This window comes from Rousettus aegyptiacus, unplaced genomic scaffold (genome assembly GCF_014176215.1).
Source record: "Rousettus aegyptiacus isolate mRouAeg1 unplaced genomic scaffold, mRouAeg1.p scaffold_m13_p_17, whole genome shotgun sequence".
NCBI classification, from domain to species: Eukaryota; Metazoa; Chordata; class Mammalia; order Chiroptera; family Pteropodidae; genus Rousettus; species Rousettus aegyptiacus.
In genome coordinates this window covers 43,584,029-43,600,467 of record NW_023416292.1, presented here as the reverse complement: position 1 = coordinate 43,600,467, position 16,439 = coordinate 43,584,029, and the positions used below count along the sequence as shown (strand labels likewise).

General features: G+C 38.6%; 2 protein-coding genes across 3 annotated transcripts in view; one reads left to right on the top strand and one right to left on the bottom strand.

Annotated features, from left to right (window-relative positions):
- ALG14 (ALG14 UDP-N-acetylglucosaminyltransferase subunit) overlaps positions 1–4,439 on the bottom strand; it is a 77,466-nt gene extending 73,027 nt beyond the window's left edge. For both annotated transcript variants that reach the window (XM_016140917.2, XM_036235164.1), the window contains exons 1-2: positions 4,271–4,439; positions 962–1,113 (exon numbers count right to left, since the gene is read on the bottom strand). In XM_016140917.2, coding sequence (XP_015996403.2) covers positions 962–1,113; positions 4,271–4,406 — 288 coding nt within the window. In that variant the 5' untranslated portion in view covers positions 4,407–4,439. The remainder of the gene's footprint in view (positions 1–961; positions 1,114–4,270) is intronic.
- A 684-nt stretch (positions 4,440–5,123) lies between these two features.
- LOC107508889 (TLC domain-containing protein 4) overlaps positions 5,124–16,439 on the top strand; it is a 76,675-nt gene continuing 65,359 nt past the window's right edge. Inside the window, exon 1 of the mRNA XM_016140915.2 lies at positions 5,124–5,482. The gene's annotated coding sequence lies outside the window, so the exon portion shown is untranslated. The remainder of the gene's footprint in view (positions 5,483–16,439) is intronic.

The following is a 16,439-nucleotide window of genomic DNA, read 5'->3' as shown; positions in this document are numbered from 1 at the left end:
ACAAATACTGAAGGGGATGTAGAGAAAAAGGAACCCTCATACACTGCTAGTGGGACTGCAAATTGGTACAGCCACTATGGAAAACAGTATGGGGGTTCCTCAAAAAACTAAGTATTGATCTACCATATGATCCGGCAATCTCTCTACTGGGTACTTACTCCAAAGACTTGAAAACCCATATCCGTAAAGATATTTGCACACTAATGTTCATAGCAACATTATTCACAGTGGCCAGGACATGGAAGCAAACTAAATGTCTTACAATAGATGACTAGATAAAGAAGATGTGGTATATATATACAATGGAATATTACTCAGTCATAAGAAGAGATGAGATACTGCCATTTGTGACAACATGGATGGACTTCAAGTTAATCATGCTCAGTAAAATAAGCCAGACAGAAAAAGTTGAAAAATCACGTGATATCACTTATCTTAATAATGAAGCAATAAATGAACAGGACAAACAAACAGAGACTCGTGGACTTGGACAATGGACTAGTGATTACCAGAGGGTAAGGGTTGGGGTGGAGGGGGAAGGTAGATGGGGTAAAGGGAATCAAATATAGGGTGTAGGAGGATGGTGAAGTGGATAAAGGGGATCAAATACATGGTAGTTGAAGGAAATTGGACTTTGGGTGGTAAACACACCACAGACTATATAGATGCCAAATTATAATGTACACCTGAAAATTATATAATTGTATTAACCAATGTGACCCTAATAAAAACTTAATAGTAAAAAAAAAAGAACAAAGGAAAATATCAAAAATTAAACAATCCCTTCAATGTGAAGATTTAAAGAAATTCTTATGTTTTGATAGTAAAAGAAATATATTTCATCAGTAGTAAACATCTGACTGCCTTACGTGGGCAGGGCACTGAAGTGTCATGGATTTTTTCCAGTGATAAACTCAATACACAACTTATAACTTTCTTGGAAATAGAAATGATCACTTACCCTGGTATGGAGCTCTCTATCAGCTCGATTTAGTTCAAAAGAACTTATTTTCTGGGCACTCATTTCATCAGTGTCAGCAATGATGTAATGTCTGGGAGAGTAAGCATTGGACAGGTACTCAAGCAGCCTGAGGATCTCGGTGGTATGTCCACCTGAAAAAAAAATATTGGAAGGTCTTAGATTAAGAAATTTGTAATGGATGTATCCTATTCTAGCAGTCCCTAACCTTTCTGGCACCACCGAAGGGTGCTCCTATGAGAATCTAATCCCTGAGGTGGTGATGCTAGTGCTGGGGAGCAACTGCAAATACAGATAAAGCTTTGTTCACTTGCCTGCCACTCACTTCCTGATGTGTGGCCCGGTTCCTAACAGGCCATGGACCAGTAGTGATTCATGGCCTGGGAGTTGGAGAACCCTGTCCTATTCGACTATCTATACTGTTATGTTTTGTGTTTTTCTCAAAAGACAGAAGGAACAGCTGGAAACAATAATCTATGCCCTTGTATGAATACTACTTTTATATGAGGAAGAGGCTAACAAATGTATAAAAATAAAACCAGCACTAGCGGTAGGTGCTGAGGAAGGTACAAAGAAATATGAGACAGCTCCTGTTATCAAGAAGTCTAGCGGGAGAGGGGCAAGACACAAACAGACATATAAAGAGCGATGCAGGACAGTAAGCAAAATGTAAATGGAGGGTAGTGGAGGGAAACAAATGGTTATGAAAAATCAATGCCATAAGAATACTGGAGATCCCTGATAACAGCTGAGATGACTTAAAGATGAAACTAATGGATAGATAGGACTAGGGAGGCCATTGGGCAGAGGTGGTATTATTTGGACAAGTGATGGCAAGATCTGAAATGCCTGTTCAAGGGATGGTGGGACTACTGGGAAGATAAGGGCAAAGTAAGGTCAGGAAAATAGGTTGAAAAGAAATGTCAGGGAGGCGTGAGCACTGACCCACAGGGTTCAGGTCTTCCTAAGGAAGACTGCTGTTCACCACAGCTTTCGTAACCCCAGCTCCTAATGGAGGTCTCAGCACACCACAGGTCCTCAAATACTTATCATCTTCACCAAACAACTGAATGCTCTGCAAAATTTTAATTTCAAAACCATGAATTGAAAAAATCAACTGTGTTCACTTAAGTTTCCTTCAAGGAACAAAAACCCAAAAGGACACCTACCTATCACATTAACTATATGCCACTGAAGGAAAACAATCACATTCCTTACCAACTAGCTCTATCATACCTATTTAGTTTCATTTCACAATTTCTCAGCCTCAGCCGGGTTGCTGTCCTTAACATTCTCTATAATCATCCTGTTACCTTTCCCTTGCCTCTAATCACTCCGTTCTCCCTACTTACAGAGCTCTTCCCGCTCCCCTCACTTCTCATGTTTGTAAAAAAAAGCTTTCAATAGTGATAGAGTGAATAGAAGGATAATCAAACAAATGAAGTATGTGATTTCTCTCAACACATATATTTTCTTATAGTATAAAGGGAAGGATTACTCTCCAGATTGCAGAAGGAACTAGGATAGAGGAATAAAATCAGCACAGAGTGTGAGTTTCAAGAATTAGAATCATACTTTTTAACTTGTCACCCGTGTTCTTATACAGGGCAAGGAATTTACACATCTGATTTATACTCATTTTAGTATTTTTGTTTTTAGCCTTGAAAAAGTGTGGTAGTTTGCAAAATAGGTACTTGTTTTCACAGCTGGAACAATTAAGGATAAAACCTAATATTCACAACATTTTCCAGTGCAATTGAAACTTTATTAAACCTGCTTTAACAGTCTTTTTTTTTTTTTAATGGAAACCATCACTGAATACATTCCTTGAAAATTTAAACTTGCTACTGAATTAAGTCATTAAAATGATGGGCTTTATCTACCATTTTACTCTTTCATTAAGATTTATTCTTTTGGAACAAAATCTGTTCTATTTTTTAAATATCCAAAATCAAATCACTTCTCACCACCTACTTTGCTACCACCCTGCTCCAAGGCACATCACTTTCCACAGATTATGACCATAGCTTCCTGGTCTATTCCCCACAGTCCACTTGTCTATTCAAGTGTCCACTTCAGTCTGGTTTCAACACAGCATTGAGTGTGATCCTATTAAAAAGTGCTGATCAAATTACTGACCTTTGCTCAAAAACATCCAGTGGTTTCCCTTCTCACATGGAATAAACGGCTTCTTATCATGTGACCCCTTAATCTGTTAGCCTTGGACCTCATCTGCTTCTCTCCCCATTACTTGGTCAACTCCAGCCCTTTGGTCTGCTTGCTTTTGGATATGTCATCTTCCCAGGGAGGCTTTCCCTGACAATTCTGTCTAAAACACAACTCCCTCTCCTCATGTCACAGTATGCAGTTTATTTCTTATCTCATTGTGGCAAATGTCCATTTGTTTTTTTGTTAGTTTTTCTATAGTCTCCACTTCATTCACTGCCGTATCCTTGCACCTGTCACACTGCTTGGGACACAGTCAGCAGTCCATGGCAAATAAAATTAGTCAGCTTTGTTATTCTCAGAGAACAGTTTAGTGTCTGGCCTCTCCTAAGGCTCAGAATATGTTAGGTGAATAAAGTAATAAATTATACTTGAACATAAGTTTAGAACATTTGTTCATACTATAATTATTCTATCTTGATGCAATCTCCTGGCATTTCAAAATTTACACAGCATATAATGTATACCTCGGTCAGAACTGCCACTTAAAATTGTGAGAACCTATAGAGCTGGTGGACTGTTTAGATAGTATTGCGTGATAGGACAGCTTGCTCTTCTTGCACTGACACAATAACCTCCCTCCAGTGTGGGCTGTCCTACACTTAGGAACTTATCCTCGTATATATATATATGTATATTACAAATATGACAATTCACCTTGCCTCATTTCTCACATGGAATTTATGATTCCTAAACTAAATACAAGCTGTCTAGATTAATAACGCAAAATAGTAGTTTTTATTCAGAGAAATTGCACGTTAGCATGAAAAGGCTTCTGCGTCCTCTTTGTTCACTAATAATTTGTTAGAAAAATATACGCTGCAGAGGAGGTTAATTGCAGATCAGGGCAAGTTACTCATTTGTTATTAAAGACCTGACCTGGGAAGCGTCAGCCAACCAGCATTTTGCCTGGCTGGGCTGGCCGGTTCCGGTAACGCAGAGAAACTACAAACCTCAGCATGCAATGCTGCAAAAGTGCTAAGGAGACCAGGGAACGCCGTCACGGTGTACTCTGGGGTTTGTAGTGTCCAACCCCAGCCCGACAGTCACTGCCCTGATACTTACCAGACCCGGCCACCACCATGAGACTGAGAGATTTCCGGGGTACAACGCCCCGGGAATGAAGCACGATCCACAGCCGTAGTGCTAGCAGCACTGCAGCCGCTCCTGCCACCGCTGCCAGAATAACGGCGCTCTCCATTCAAAGGAAAAACGCATGCGTGCTAGCCACGGCTGCGGCACTGAGGACCCGTCAAAGTTCAGGAACTACGGGCGCCGAGGAGACTCAAACCCGGCGAGTCCAACGTCTTGCTAGTTTGCGCAGGGCGGGGTTCAGGGCCACGGGCGGCAGTTCCGGCTCTGAGGCTTTGGGACTCTCCACGACTCCTGTCCAAACTGAAGCTGGAATTCCGAAAGTTAAGCCCTGGAGAAGTTAGGCTAACACCGGTGATGAGATCAGGCCAGCTGCGCGCCCTCGAGGTCTTAGAACTCCCAAGTTAGTAGGTGTTCCAGCGCTATCAACTTTGTGAATTCCACCTGAAGCCTTTGGCATACATCGCTTTTTTTTCTTCCTTTGTTTTCCTCCCTCCCTTCCTTCCGAAATGTTCCATTCGCACATGCTTACAATTATTGAAAGTGTTTGCCAGTAAAAGATACCTTAGTACAAAAAAAAATTAAATTCACAGTCCTCATCCTGTCAACAAAAGGATGTAGGCAAATAATAGCGTTTGGATTGCTGTGGAGAGATGTTGGAGGCTTTGTAAACTGGCACAAGCAAAACAAGCAAAACATATTGGTCATGTTAAAAATTACTCGGCTCCAGGCCCTAGAAGACACTTGCAGCCCCTCGTGCCCTATCCCTTCACCACTGTAACTACCTGTATCTTTAATAAAAATCAGTTTTACCAGACTTGGCTTGCAGCTGGAATGAGTGGAGTGACCGAACATGTAGAGGCTGCCAGTAAATGCAGAGAATCAAAGAGGGTGGAGTAGCAAACGTTTGCACTTATGGGCTGTTAATTTAGATTAAGGCTAGGGTCAAACCGTTGAGTGTTCTGAAAAGGGAATTGAGGACTGTAGGGAGGAGTTAGGTGGCAGTCAGGGACAGGAACAAAGTTGGGAACTCTTGAACAAAATAAATGGATACCGGGTGAGCCAAGTCCTGGGCTCTGACAGGCATGGAACATATAATCAAGAGATCAAGAACCTGTACAGCATTAATCAGGAAAAACAAGGAAGGCTGAGCAGGAAGAAGCAACTAAAATTTCTCTTTGGGAGGTAAGTTGTACTGATAATGCAGGTAACATGCATGGGGGTAAATTATAGTTGGGTGAAAAGCATGAAAAATGTGTTAGTTGACAAAATGAATAATGGTTTTGAGCCATAACTAATCATAAGTAAAGTCTGGAAAGTGATTTTTATTATCTTTGTAAATCTCCTAAAGTTCCTATTGCAAATATCTATTATGAATATTTTTTTAAGTGTAGATTATTTTGCTCTGTTCTGTAGATTTGTGCTTGTTAATTTATTCAGTGTATTAATAAGCACCTGCTATGCGCTAAATTTAAGTACAGGGGATCTCGTATGAGTAGGACAGTCAACCAGACAAGAACAGAGGTAGAGGTGGCGGATTTGAGATGTATGTTATGGATAAAGTCAATAAGATTCGTTGATGGATTAAATACTGGGAATCAAGATGGCTCCTAGATTTTTGGCTTCAAAACTGGTTGGATGGCTTCATTTGCTAAGAATAGACAGGAAGAGAAACAAGCTTTTGTGGGTAGAGAAAGGGGAGGAGAGGATGAAAATGAGGTGTTCTGTTGTGGATGTTAGTTTGAATAGCCTGTTAGACATCTAAGCGGTTATGTCAAATAGGGAGTTTCATGTACAAACATGAAACTTGGGTCAGAGCTAGAAGTATAAATTTAGAACTCAGCATGTAGATGATATTTAAAGCTGTAGGACTGGGTAAGATCATCTAGAGAGGGAGTCTAGATCAGTCCTGTCCAATAGAACTTTCTGCACTAATGGAAATGTTTTACGTTCATGTTGCTCATTCTCCACACGGGCCTACTGAGCACTTGAAGTATGGCTAGTGAGAGTGAGGAACTGAGTTTTAATTTTATTTAAATTATTTTAAGTTTAGACAGTAGCTAGTGGTTACTGTGTTGGACAGCTCAGGAGAGAGAAGAGCCTGGGGTGATTAACATTTAAAGGTCTAGTAAAGGGGACTGAGCCAGCAAAAAAGATGGAGAAGGAAAAGCCAGGGAGATAGGAGGAAAATCAGGAAAGAGTGGTGTCCACAAAAACCAAAAGAGGAAAATAATTCAAGAATGGGAATGTAGTCAGCTATGCCAGATGCTGCCGATAGGTTGGATCAGGTGACTTCGGAACAAGTGTGTCACTGGGGATCTAAACAAAAGCAGAATTTCTGTGGAATGGTGATTGTGGAAGGCAGATGGAAATGGGCAGAAGAGAGAACAGAAAATGAAGAAAAGCAGTCTCTGCAGACAATCATTTCAGGTTTTTCAAAGGGGAATAGATAAATTGGATGAGAAAAGGAGGAGAATTTTTAAGATAGGAGTCACTAGACATATTTGTCTGATGTTAAAAATGATTCTCGATAGAGGAAAATTGGAGCAGGAGAGAAGAGGAATAAGAACAGTAACAAATTTCTTCAAAAAATGAAAAGGGTTGGAATCTAGGGCACAAGTGGAGGGATTGGTCTTTGATAGGAGGGACCCTTATTCCATGGTAAGAGGATGAAAGGCAGGGTTATGGATGCAGATCCTGGGAGGTCTGTAGAATTGCTGGTGAATAGATGAATGTGTGGGGACTGGGGGTAGAGTATGAGAGGTTTGAGGAGAAAGATGGTATAAAATAATTCATCTGGTGTATTGGCACATGCACCAGGATCAGCGTAGGATTTCTGAGTAGACTGGAATGCCCATCTGAAGCTCGTGATAAATATAGAGAGAAACCAGTTAGTGGAATGCTATGTCTTTTTCCCCCAGTGGAAAAGGCAGATAATTGGCTTTAATCAGAGTTAGATTTTTGACAGGTGAATACGTTAGAGAGAGAAGGTTCCTTTTAAGGGAGTGAGATCCACGGAATTGCCTCTGGACATAGTGGAAAGTAAAGATAGGAGAGTAGAGGTGGGAGAATTGATGAATATTGGAAGAGTGTAAGGTCAGTGGATTGGAAGCCTAAAGAAGATTGAAAAATTGCAGTGAAAAAAACTAGTCACTCAATTATAGAGATAAGTGGTGGTCAGTGAATAGGATTTTTAAAGTCAATTTTGTGTTATTACTGGTAGTATTTAGGGTGTAACTCTAGGAATGAATGAAGAAAGATCATGATGGAGGTGCCCACATGGATGCCAAAGTTACGAAGGGGCAGAGAGGAAGATAATGAGCTCAAGTTTTCAAAGAGTATGAGGTTGGAAGATGACAGCAGCCATAAAGGGCATTGGGTACAAACTGGGTATCTTCCATTTGTCACTCTGGTCCATACTTCTCCACCCCACTCAGTGCCATGGGAATGGAAACCTATGGATAAAATCAACAGGTTTCCTTGCTTTCTGGTTCTGGTTGGGTTTGGCCTAAGGGGACTGTCAGCAGATCTGAGGGAGGGAGGCCGTGTTCCTGGACTGCAGGTGTCTGCTCTTCAATGTGGCCTTCTCTACACATCTCTCTCCTTCTGGGTCCCAGGACTCCTGTTCCTTGTTCCTTCAGGCTAGGGGTGGTAATAGTTCTGTTACTAGCCCTGAGTTACTACATTATCCCTGTACCTTTTCTACCTCATCCACACCTTTGTAAATAGTCCCTTTATTAAATCATCCCCAAATTAACCTAACATGAGTATGCCATCTGCATCCTGTTGGGGACACTGATACAGGGTGGTACAACTGCATGGCAAGAACTTCAAAGGAGGTAGAGTTTTTGGAAGAAAGAGAAATGGTTTGGAAGCAGCGATCAGGATCAAGAGAGATGCTGAACCCACTTCCTCTGGGCGTGAGGAACAAATGGCTTCTATTTGAGAGACATACTGAAGAAGTTTGGGAGAGCAAGGCTTTGGCTTGTACAGGGAAGTGGACAAGACATTCAGAAAGAAGCTGAAGATATAGGGGAAGTTTACAGGTTATAGATCAGGAGGTTCAAAGGGTAGAGTGAAAAGGTTTGAAGGGTGGTAAGGAATGGGACTTGGGTCAGATTGAAGGGGTATGTAAGTAACTGGAGATAAGAATCAGGATGATAATGGCTGATCTACAAGGTTTCTGAGGATTGAATAGGGATGAGGGCAGGCTCTCAATTCATTTCAGTTCTGTTCTACTAGTACTTATTACGTGTTGCCCTGGGCTAGGCACTGGGGTACACTGGTAGGACAGTAACAGTCAATACCCAACCAGTGACTTAACAATGAGCTTGACTGTGTGAACCACATACCTTTTGACAGAGCCTCCTAGAGAAAACACCCACTTTCATGGACTGCCCGGGAGTGTGGGCTGCTAGGGACCCTGTCATCTAGGCCCCTTCCCTCCCCCCCCCCCCCAAATTCAACAATCTTCAGTCCTAGTAAGGACAGTGAAGTATGCAGAAAGAAGACTGAAGCTTTTCTGCAAGAGCCTGGGAGGCTACTTTGGTCGGCATTATGTCCATTCATGACAAGGTAACATAAAGCCAGAGGGAGTTCTTAGTCTGGGCCAGAGACAGAACTTTGGGCACCAGGACTCCTGGTTGTATGCCTTACCATTTGAGTTCTGGAAGGTCGGGTTGGATGGGTGACCACAATTGTCCCAGTACAACCCAAATAATCTGGCAGGCAAGACTTTTTTTTTCCTTCTCCAATATATTAATACATGTTTAAGTCACAACCTTTTCCTGAATGAAGCCAGTTCCTACGACTCCTTGAATTCTAACGCTTAAGTCTAAGACACTTCATTGGCGCTTTACTGTGTCCTTACTATATGGCAGGTACTCAGAACATGAATTAACTAATTTAATTCTCACAACAATCCTATGGGGTAGACATTGTAATGATGCCCATTTTAAAAATGAAGACATTAAAGCACAAGAGAGCTCACACCACATCATATACTCTAGGCCACAAAGCCAGGAAGTGGTAGTCAGAATTCAAAAAAGCTGACTTTTCTATAGCATCATTAAAAGTATTTATTGTATATTTATACCAGCTACTGTGTTATATATTAAAAATAACATGATAGAAATATATTATTTACTATGCCTGAAACTTCATTTATAAAATTAGAACTAAATAAGGGGAAGGGGATTTTGAAAAAGTGGCTTTTTGACATGCCAATCAAGAACTGCTTTTCTGTTTTGTAGCTTTTTCTCCAAGTAAATTAAAAAAGGATACCAGATTAGATAGATAGACAGACATATGTATGTGTGTGTTTCTCTCTATATACATATATTCTACTCTTGATTCAAGCCTTGTTTAAGATGAATTTACAGTGAAATTACTAGATAGCAATTTTATTCTCACTTTATGTCCATTTATCTCAAGTATGCTTTTTCTAGATATGTTTTAAATCCCTCGTCCTATCCCTATACACCCAAAATGCCTTATCAGTTTCAAATATAATAGGACATTAAAATCTTGTTTTAAAATACAACTCCAGGTTACCATGGTATCATACCACATTATACTGTTTATTAATGACAACCACAAAAATACTAGCTCCTTTAATTTTCAAAGTTACTATTTCTTTAGTTTTAGACTTGTAAATCAACTAAGAGACAATTCTAATTTCTGCACTAGACACTGCTTGTCTTTAAAATCTTTAGGCTTAATTTTCTCCTTTCCCTCCCTCCCTTCCTCCTTCCCTCCCTCCCTCCCTCCCCCAGAGCCTCTGCCTAGTACCTCCCTCAAATTTGTCTTTTCTTCTTCATTGTATATCTGCCCCCCTTTTTTTATATCTCAAATTCTTTTATGCTGCCACAGAGCTTTTTGCTCCTGATAGAAACACACAAATTGTGTTTTCACTCTTATCTGACTCTTATTTGTCCTTTACATGAAGAAAACACATGGCAAATCTCCTGTGACATTCACATCAATAATAATACATGCCGGCTACCATTCAGGAGGTATTTATGTACTTCCTCAACTACCTCTCACAACTGTCCTATAAACTAGAGTACTATTATTATCTCCATTTTGTAGGTAAGGAAATTGAGGCTTTACAATGCTAAATCAACACTGCTGGGGCTTTGATCAGACTTCTGTGGATGTACTGTGGCCATCTAGTGGCTTCAGGGATATTACTTAGGGAAGGTAATTAATGCAGAAAACATTTTACATTAAGAAGGGGACCAGAAGAATGAAATTTACAGATGTGCTAATTCAAAGTTAGTGTTCTCTTAGAATGTTTGTGGAAGTAATATATGAATACATTTTACAACAGTGGTATAGAGTTCTTGCTGTGCTCTTTAACCTGGTTTCTTCTCAGCATCTCCATAATTTATTTACTATCCTCTTCATCTAGGTCTCTTGTTAATTTGTTGCAAATAGGCTTGTTAACTTAAAAACTTTTTTGATAGAAACCTCAGATGACATAGCTGTTTTTCTAACTTAAGATTCCCTTCTCCCTACCAGAACTCCAGTGGCATCTTTGCTGGCTATTGTTGTTTTGGAGTAAGTTAAAAGATAACTGAAATGGACCCGGGAAAGTCAACACTTTGTAGTATGTGATTAATATTTAGGGCACTGTGGAACTGTCTTAACTTGGAAATTTAAAAGACTCTCTAAATTTCTCTTTCTAAAAAGTTGCAATAAATTCACAAAACCTTTTAGGGTCAGTTTCCTCCATTCATTATGGCTTCTTTTTCCTGAATCTTTAACTACTGACTCTTATTGTGTCTTTACCCTTAGCCTATGAAGCTCAAGTCTTCCCCATTAAAAAATAAAGAAGATCAATAAAACCCCTCCTCAAATGGTCTGGCTCAGCATTACTTCAGATTCCATCAGGAACAGTTCAACCACATTAAAATGGCTCTCCAGTCTTTAACTACGCTTTTCAACCTTTGCCAGAGTGTATTTCTACTCCCAGGTGGTTTTTATTCAATTAGCTCTTTCATGGAACTGAAGCCTGTGGTGAGCAAAGAACAAAGTTATATTTCAGATGTTGAGAGGTGGTCATTCTGAACATGTAGCCAGGCAGCCTACTCTTAGGGAGGTCCAAGCATATGGAGGTTCCGTTCACCATGTGGTGGAGGCATGGCCCCCCTTACACTACAGAAGTCAGGTAGTGCTTGACAGACACCTTGCCCTAGGATGGCACTGTCCTGTGCATACTGGATACCTCTATAATATACTGATCCAAATGCCTCTGACTTCATCCCACTGAGTGAGCATTCTTTTTTGGCGTTGGGGTAGCGGGGAGGCTCCAGAGTGTAATCGGCTCAAGTCTCATAAGCAAGTTTGAAGGTGAATCTCCCAAAGTCATTCAGTCTTCCCACCAAAGTGAACTGTGTGTCACCTAGAACATAAGCACACATTGGGATAAGAAACATTTGTTTTCCTTAGAGAAAGCTTAATCTATTCCTTTTTCTATGAAATGGTATTTCTCCCTCTATATATAATAATTATTATAATTTTTATTTTTCAAATACAGTTGGCATACAATATTCTATTAGTTTCAGGTATACAACATGGTATATATAATATTATAATTATAATTTTTTATTTTCCAAATACAGTTGGTGTACAATATGATATTAGTTTCAGGTGTACAACATGGTGATTAGATGTTTAAATAACTTACAAAGTGATCACCCCAGTAAATCTAGTACCCATCTGACACCGTACATGGTTATTAAAATATTACTGACTATATTTATGCTATACTGTACATCCCATGACTCTTTTTAACTATTAATTTGTACTTCTTAATCCCTTCTTTTTTACTCAGCCTCCCAACCCCCTCCCATCAAAATGTTTTCTGTATCTATGAGTTTGTTTCTGTTTTGTTAGTTAATTTCGTTCTTTAGATTCCACAGGTAAATGAAAACATATGGCATTTGTCTTTCTCTGTTTGACTTATTCCACTCAGCACAATACCCTCTAGGTCTATCCATGTGTTGGAGATGGTAAGACTCCATTCTTTTTATGGCTGAATAATATTCCTTTGTATATGTATACTACCTCTTCTTTATCCATTCATCCATTGATGGACACCTAGATTGCCTCCATATCTTTGCTACCAGAAACACTGCTGCAATGAACATATGGATTCACAGGTCCCTTTAAAGTAGTGTTTTGTGTTTCTTTGGATAAATACCCAGAAGTGAGAAAACTGAGTTAGTCCTTCTATGTCTCTTTGACTCTCCAGCCTTTCTTTTGAAGTCTGTTTTGTCTGATATAAGAATTGCTACCCCAGCCTTTTTTTGTATGCTTTCATTTTCATAAAACATCTTTTTGCATCTCTTTAGTTTCAGTCTCTGTGTGTCTTTCAGTCTGAAGTGAGTCTCTTGGAGGCAGCATATGTTTTGGTTTCTTGCCTGTCTATCCACTCTATCTTTTAATTAGAGCATGTAATTCATTTACATTTAAAGTAATCGTTGATAGATATGTAGTTATTGACTATTTTTACTTTTAAGGCTTTTAATTCATATTGTCAAAATGACCTGCAGAAAGATTATATCCGATGTATATGAAAGCAGCACATTCCTTAGACCTTTACCTGTTAGAGGTGTAGGTGAGAATGATTTCTCATTGTTATTTTTATTTGCATTCTTTCATTACATATAAAGCTACTTATTTTTTCATATATTTCTTAGCCATTTACATTTTGTCCTTTTCACCTTTTTTTTTTATTATTATAGGGACATTGGCTAATGAAATCCAGTAAGTTTCAAGTGTAAAATTCAACAGTAAATCATATATATTTTGTATTGTGTGTTCACCATGCATAGTTAGATTTCTTTCTATTACCACATATTTGACCCCTTTTATACCATCTACTTCCCCCCCACCCCCTACCCTCTGGTAACCCCTAATCTAATCTCCATGTCCATGAGTCTTTCTGTCATGTTCATTTGTTGCTTTTAGGTTTATATCTCATATATAAGTGATATCATGTGTTTTTCAACGTGTTCTATCTCACTTATTTCACTTAGCATGATCATCTCAAGGTACATCCATGTTGTCACAAATGACAGTATTTCATCTCTTATTATGGCTGAATAATATTTCATTGTGTATATATACCACATCTTCTTTATCTAGTCATCTATTGTAAGACATTTGGTTTGATTCCATGTCCTGGCCGCTGTGAATAATGTTGCTATGAATATTAGTGTGCAAATATCTTTTTGGATATATATTTTCAAGACTTTGGAGTAAATACCTAGTAGAGGGATTGTTGGATCATATAGTAGATCAATCCTTAGTTTTTTGAGGAACCTCCATATTGTTTCCCATAGTGGCTGTACCAGTTTGCAGTCCCACCAGCAGTGTATGAGGGTTCCTTTTTCTCTGTACCCTCTCCAACATTTGTTATTACTTGTCCCAGGGATAATAGCTATTCTAGCAGGTGTGAGATGGTATCTCATTGTGGCTTTGATTTGCATTTCCGTAATAGCAATGTTGAGCATCTTTTCATATATTTGTTGGCCATTTGTATGTCCTCTAGAGAGAAGTGTCTGTTCAGGTCCTCTGCCCATTTTTTTTTGATTGGATCATTTGTTTTTTTGTTGTTGTTACCGAATCGTATGAGTTCTTTGTATGTTTTGGGTATTAGGCCCTTATCAGAGGTGTTGCTTGCAAATATATTTTCCCATTTGGATGGTTGTTTCTTTACCTTGTCGACGGTTTCTTTTGCTTTGCAGAAGCTTTCTAGTTTGATATAGTCCCATTCATTTAGTTTTGCTTTTTCTCCTTTGCCTTTGAGGTCAAATTCATAAAATCCTCTTTAAGTCCAAGGTCCCTCGAGTTTAGTTCTTCTGTTTTCTTCTATGCATTTTCTTGTTTCAGGTCTTATATTCAGGTTCTTAATCCATTTTGCATTAATTTTGGCATGTGGTGATAGACAACAGTCTAGTTTCATTCTTTCGCAGGTGGCTTTGCAGTTTCCCCAGCACTATTTATTGAAGAGGCTTTCCTTTCTCCACTGTATGTTTTTGGCTTTTTTGTCAAAAATTATTTGCCCATATAAATATGGGTTTACTTCTGGACTTTCAATTCTGTTCCACTGGTCCATGTGTCTGTTTTTCTGCCAATACCGTGCCGTTTTGATTACTGTTGCTTTGTAGTATAATTTGAAGTCGGTCAGAGTGAGACCTCCAACCTCGTTCTTTTTTGTCAGGATGGCTTTTGGCAATTTGAGATCTTTTGTGCTTCCATACAAATCTGATGATTTTTCGTTCTATTTCTTTAAAAAATGCCGATGGGATTTTGATGGAGATTGCATTAAATCTGTATAATGCTTTAGGTAATGGGGTCATTTTAACCATATTAATTCTTCCAATCCAAGAACACAGACCATCTTTTCATTTCTTTGTATCTTCTTAGATTTTTAGTTGAGTCTTATAGTTTTCATTATGTAGGTCCTTCACATGTTTTGTTAGATTTATTCCTAGGTATTTTATTCTTTTGCAATTGCAGAAGGAATTATTTTTTCCACTTCTTTTTCTGACACTTCATTATTAAGTATAGGAACACTATGGATTTTGAACATTAATTTTGTATCAAGAAACTTTGCTGCATTTGCTTATTGTTTCTAGTAGTGTTCTAGTGGTGTCTTTAGGGTTTTCTGTACAGAGAATCATGTCATCTGCACATAGTGACAGTTTGACATATTTGTTTCCTATTCGAATGCCTTCTATGTCTTTCTCTTGCCTGATTCCACTGGCTAGGACCTCCAATGTTATATTGAATAACAGAGGCGATAGCAGACAGCCTTGTCTTGTTCCTGATCTTAGAGAGAAGGATTGTAGTTTTTCACCATTAAGTATAATGTTCACTGAAGGTTTGTCATAGATGGCCTTTATTATGTTAAGGCACTTTCCTTCTATATCGATTTTGTTAAGTGTTTTGATCATAAATCGAAGGCTTTTTCTACATTTATTGATATGATCGTATGATTCTTATTTTTTAATTTGTTTATGTGGTATATCATGTAAATCGATTTGCATATGTTAAACCATCCTTGTGCCCCTGGGATGAAGCCCATCTGATCGTGGTGTATAATCTCTTTAATATGTTACTGTATTTTGTTCGCAAGTATCTTATTTAGGATTTTTGCATCTGTGTTCATGAGAGACATTGGCCCATAGTTTTGTTTTGTTTTGTTTTGCGTTATCTTTACCAGGTTTTGGTATCAGGGTAATATTGGCCTCATAAAATGAATTGGGAAGTATTGCCTCCTCTTCGCTTTTTTGGAAGAGTTTGAGGAAAATAGGTATTAAATCTTCTTTGAATGTTTGGTAGAATTCACTGGTGAAGCCATCTGGTCCTGGACTTTGACTTTTTGGTAGGTTTTGATGATTGTTTCAATGTCCATACTGCTGATCATTCTGTTTAGATTTTCCAGATCTTGTCGATTCAGTCTAAGAAGGTTGTATCTTTCTAAGTACTTGTCCATTTCTTCTAGGTTATTAAATTTGGCGTTATATACTTTTTCCCTAGTATTCTTGTATGATCCTTTGTATTTCTGTGGTGCCTGTCTTAGTTTCTCCTCTTTCACCCCTGATTTTGTTTATTTGTGTCCTCTCTCTTTAGAGAGAGTCTAGGCAGAGATTTGTCAAGTTTATTAACCTTCTCAAAGAACCAACTCTTTATTGCATTTATTTTTTCTATTTTTTTTGTTTTCATTTTCATTTAGTTCTGCTCTAAAATTGATTATTTTCTTTCCTACTGCTGATTTTAGGCTTCATTTGTTCTTCCTTTTCTAGTTTTTAAAGACGAAGTGTTAGGTTCTTTATTTGTGCTCATTCTTGTTTTTTTTTTTTTTTTGAGATACTCCTTTAAATGATACAAACTTTCCTTTTATTACCGCTTTTGCCATGTCCTAAAAGTTTTGATGTGTTGTATTATTGTTATTATTCATTTCTATGTATCTGTTGCTCTCTCTTTTTATTTCTTCTCTGACCCAGTCATTCTTTTGTAGCATGTTGTTTAATCTCCATGGATTTGTGGTTCTTCCTGCTCTCTTTTTACAGTTTCCACCAACTTCCAAGCATTATGATCAGAGAATATGGTTGGTATGATTTCAGTC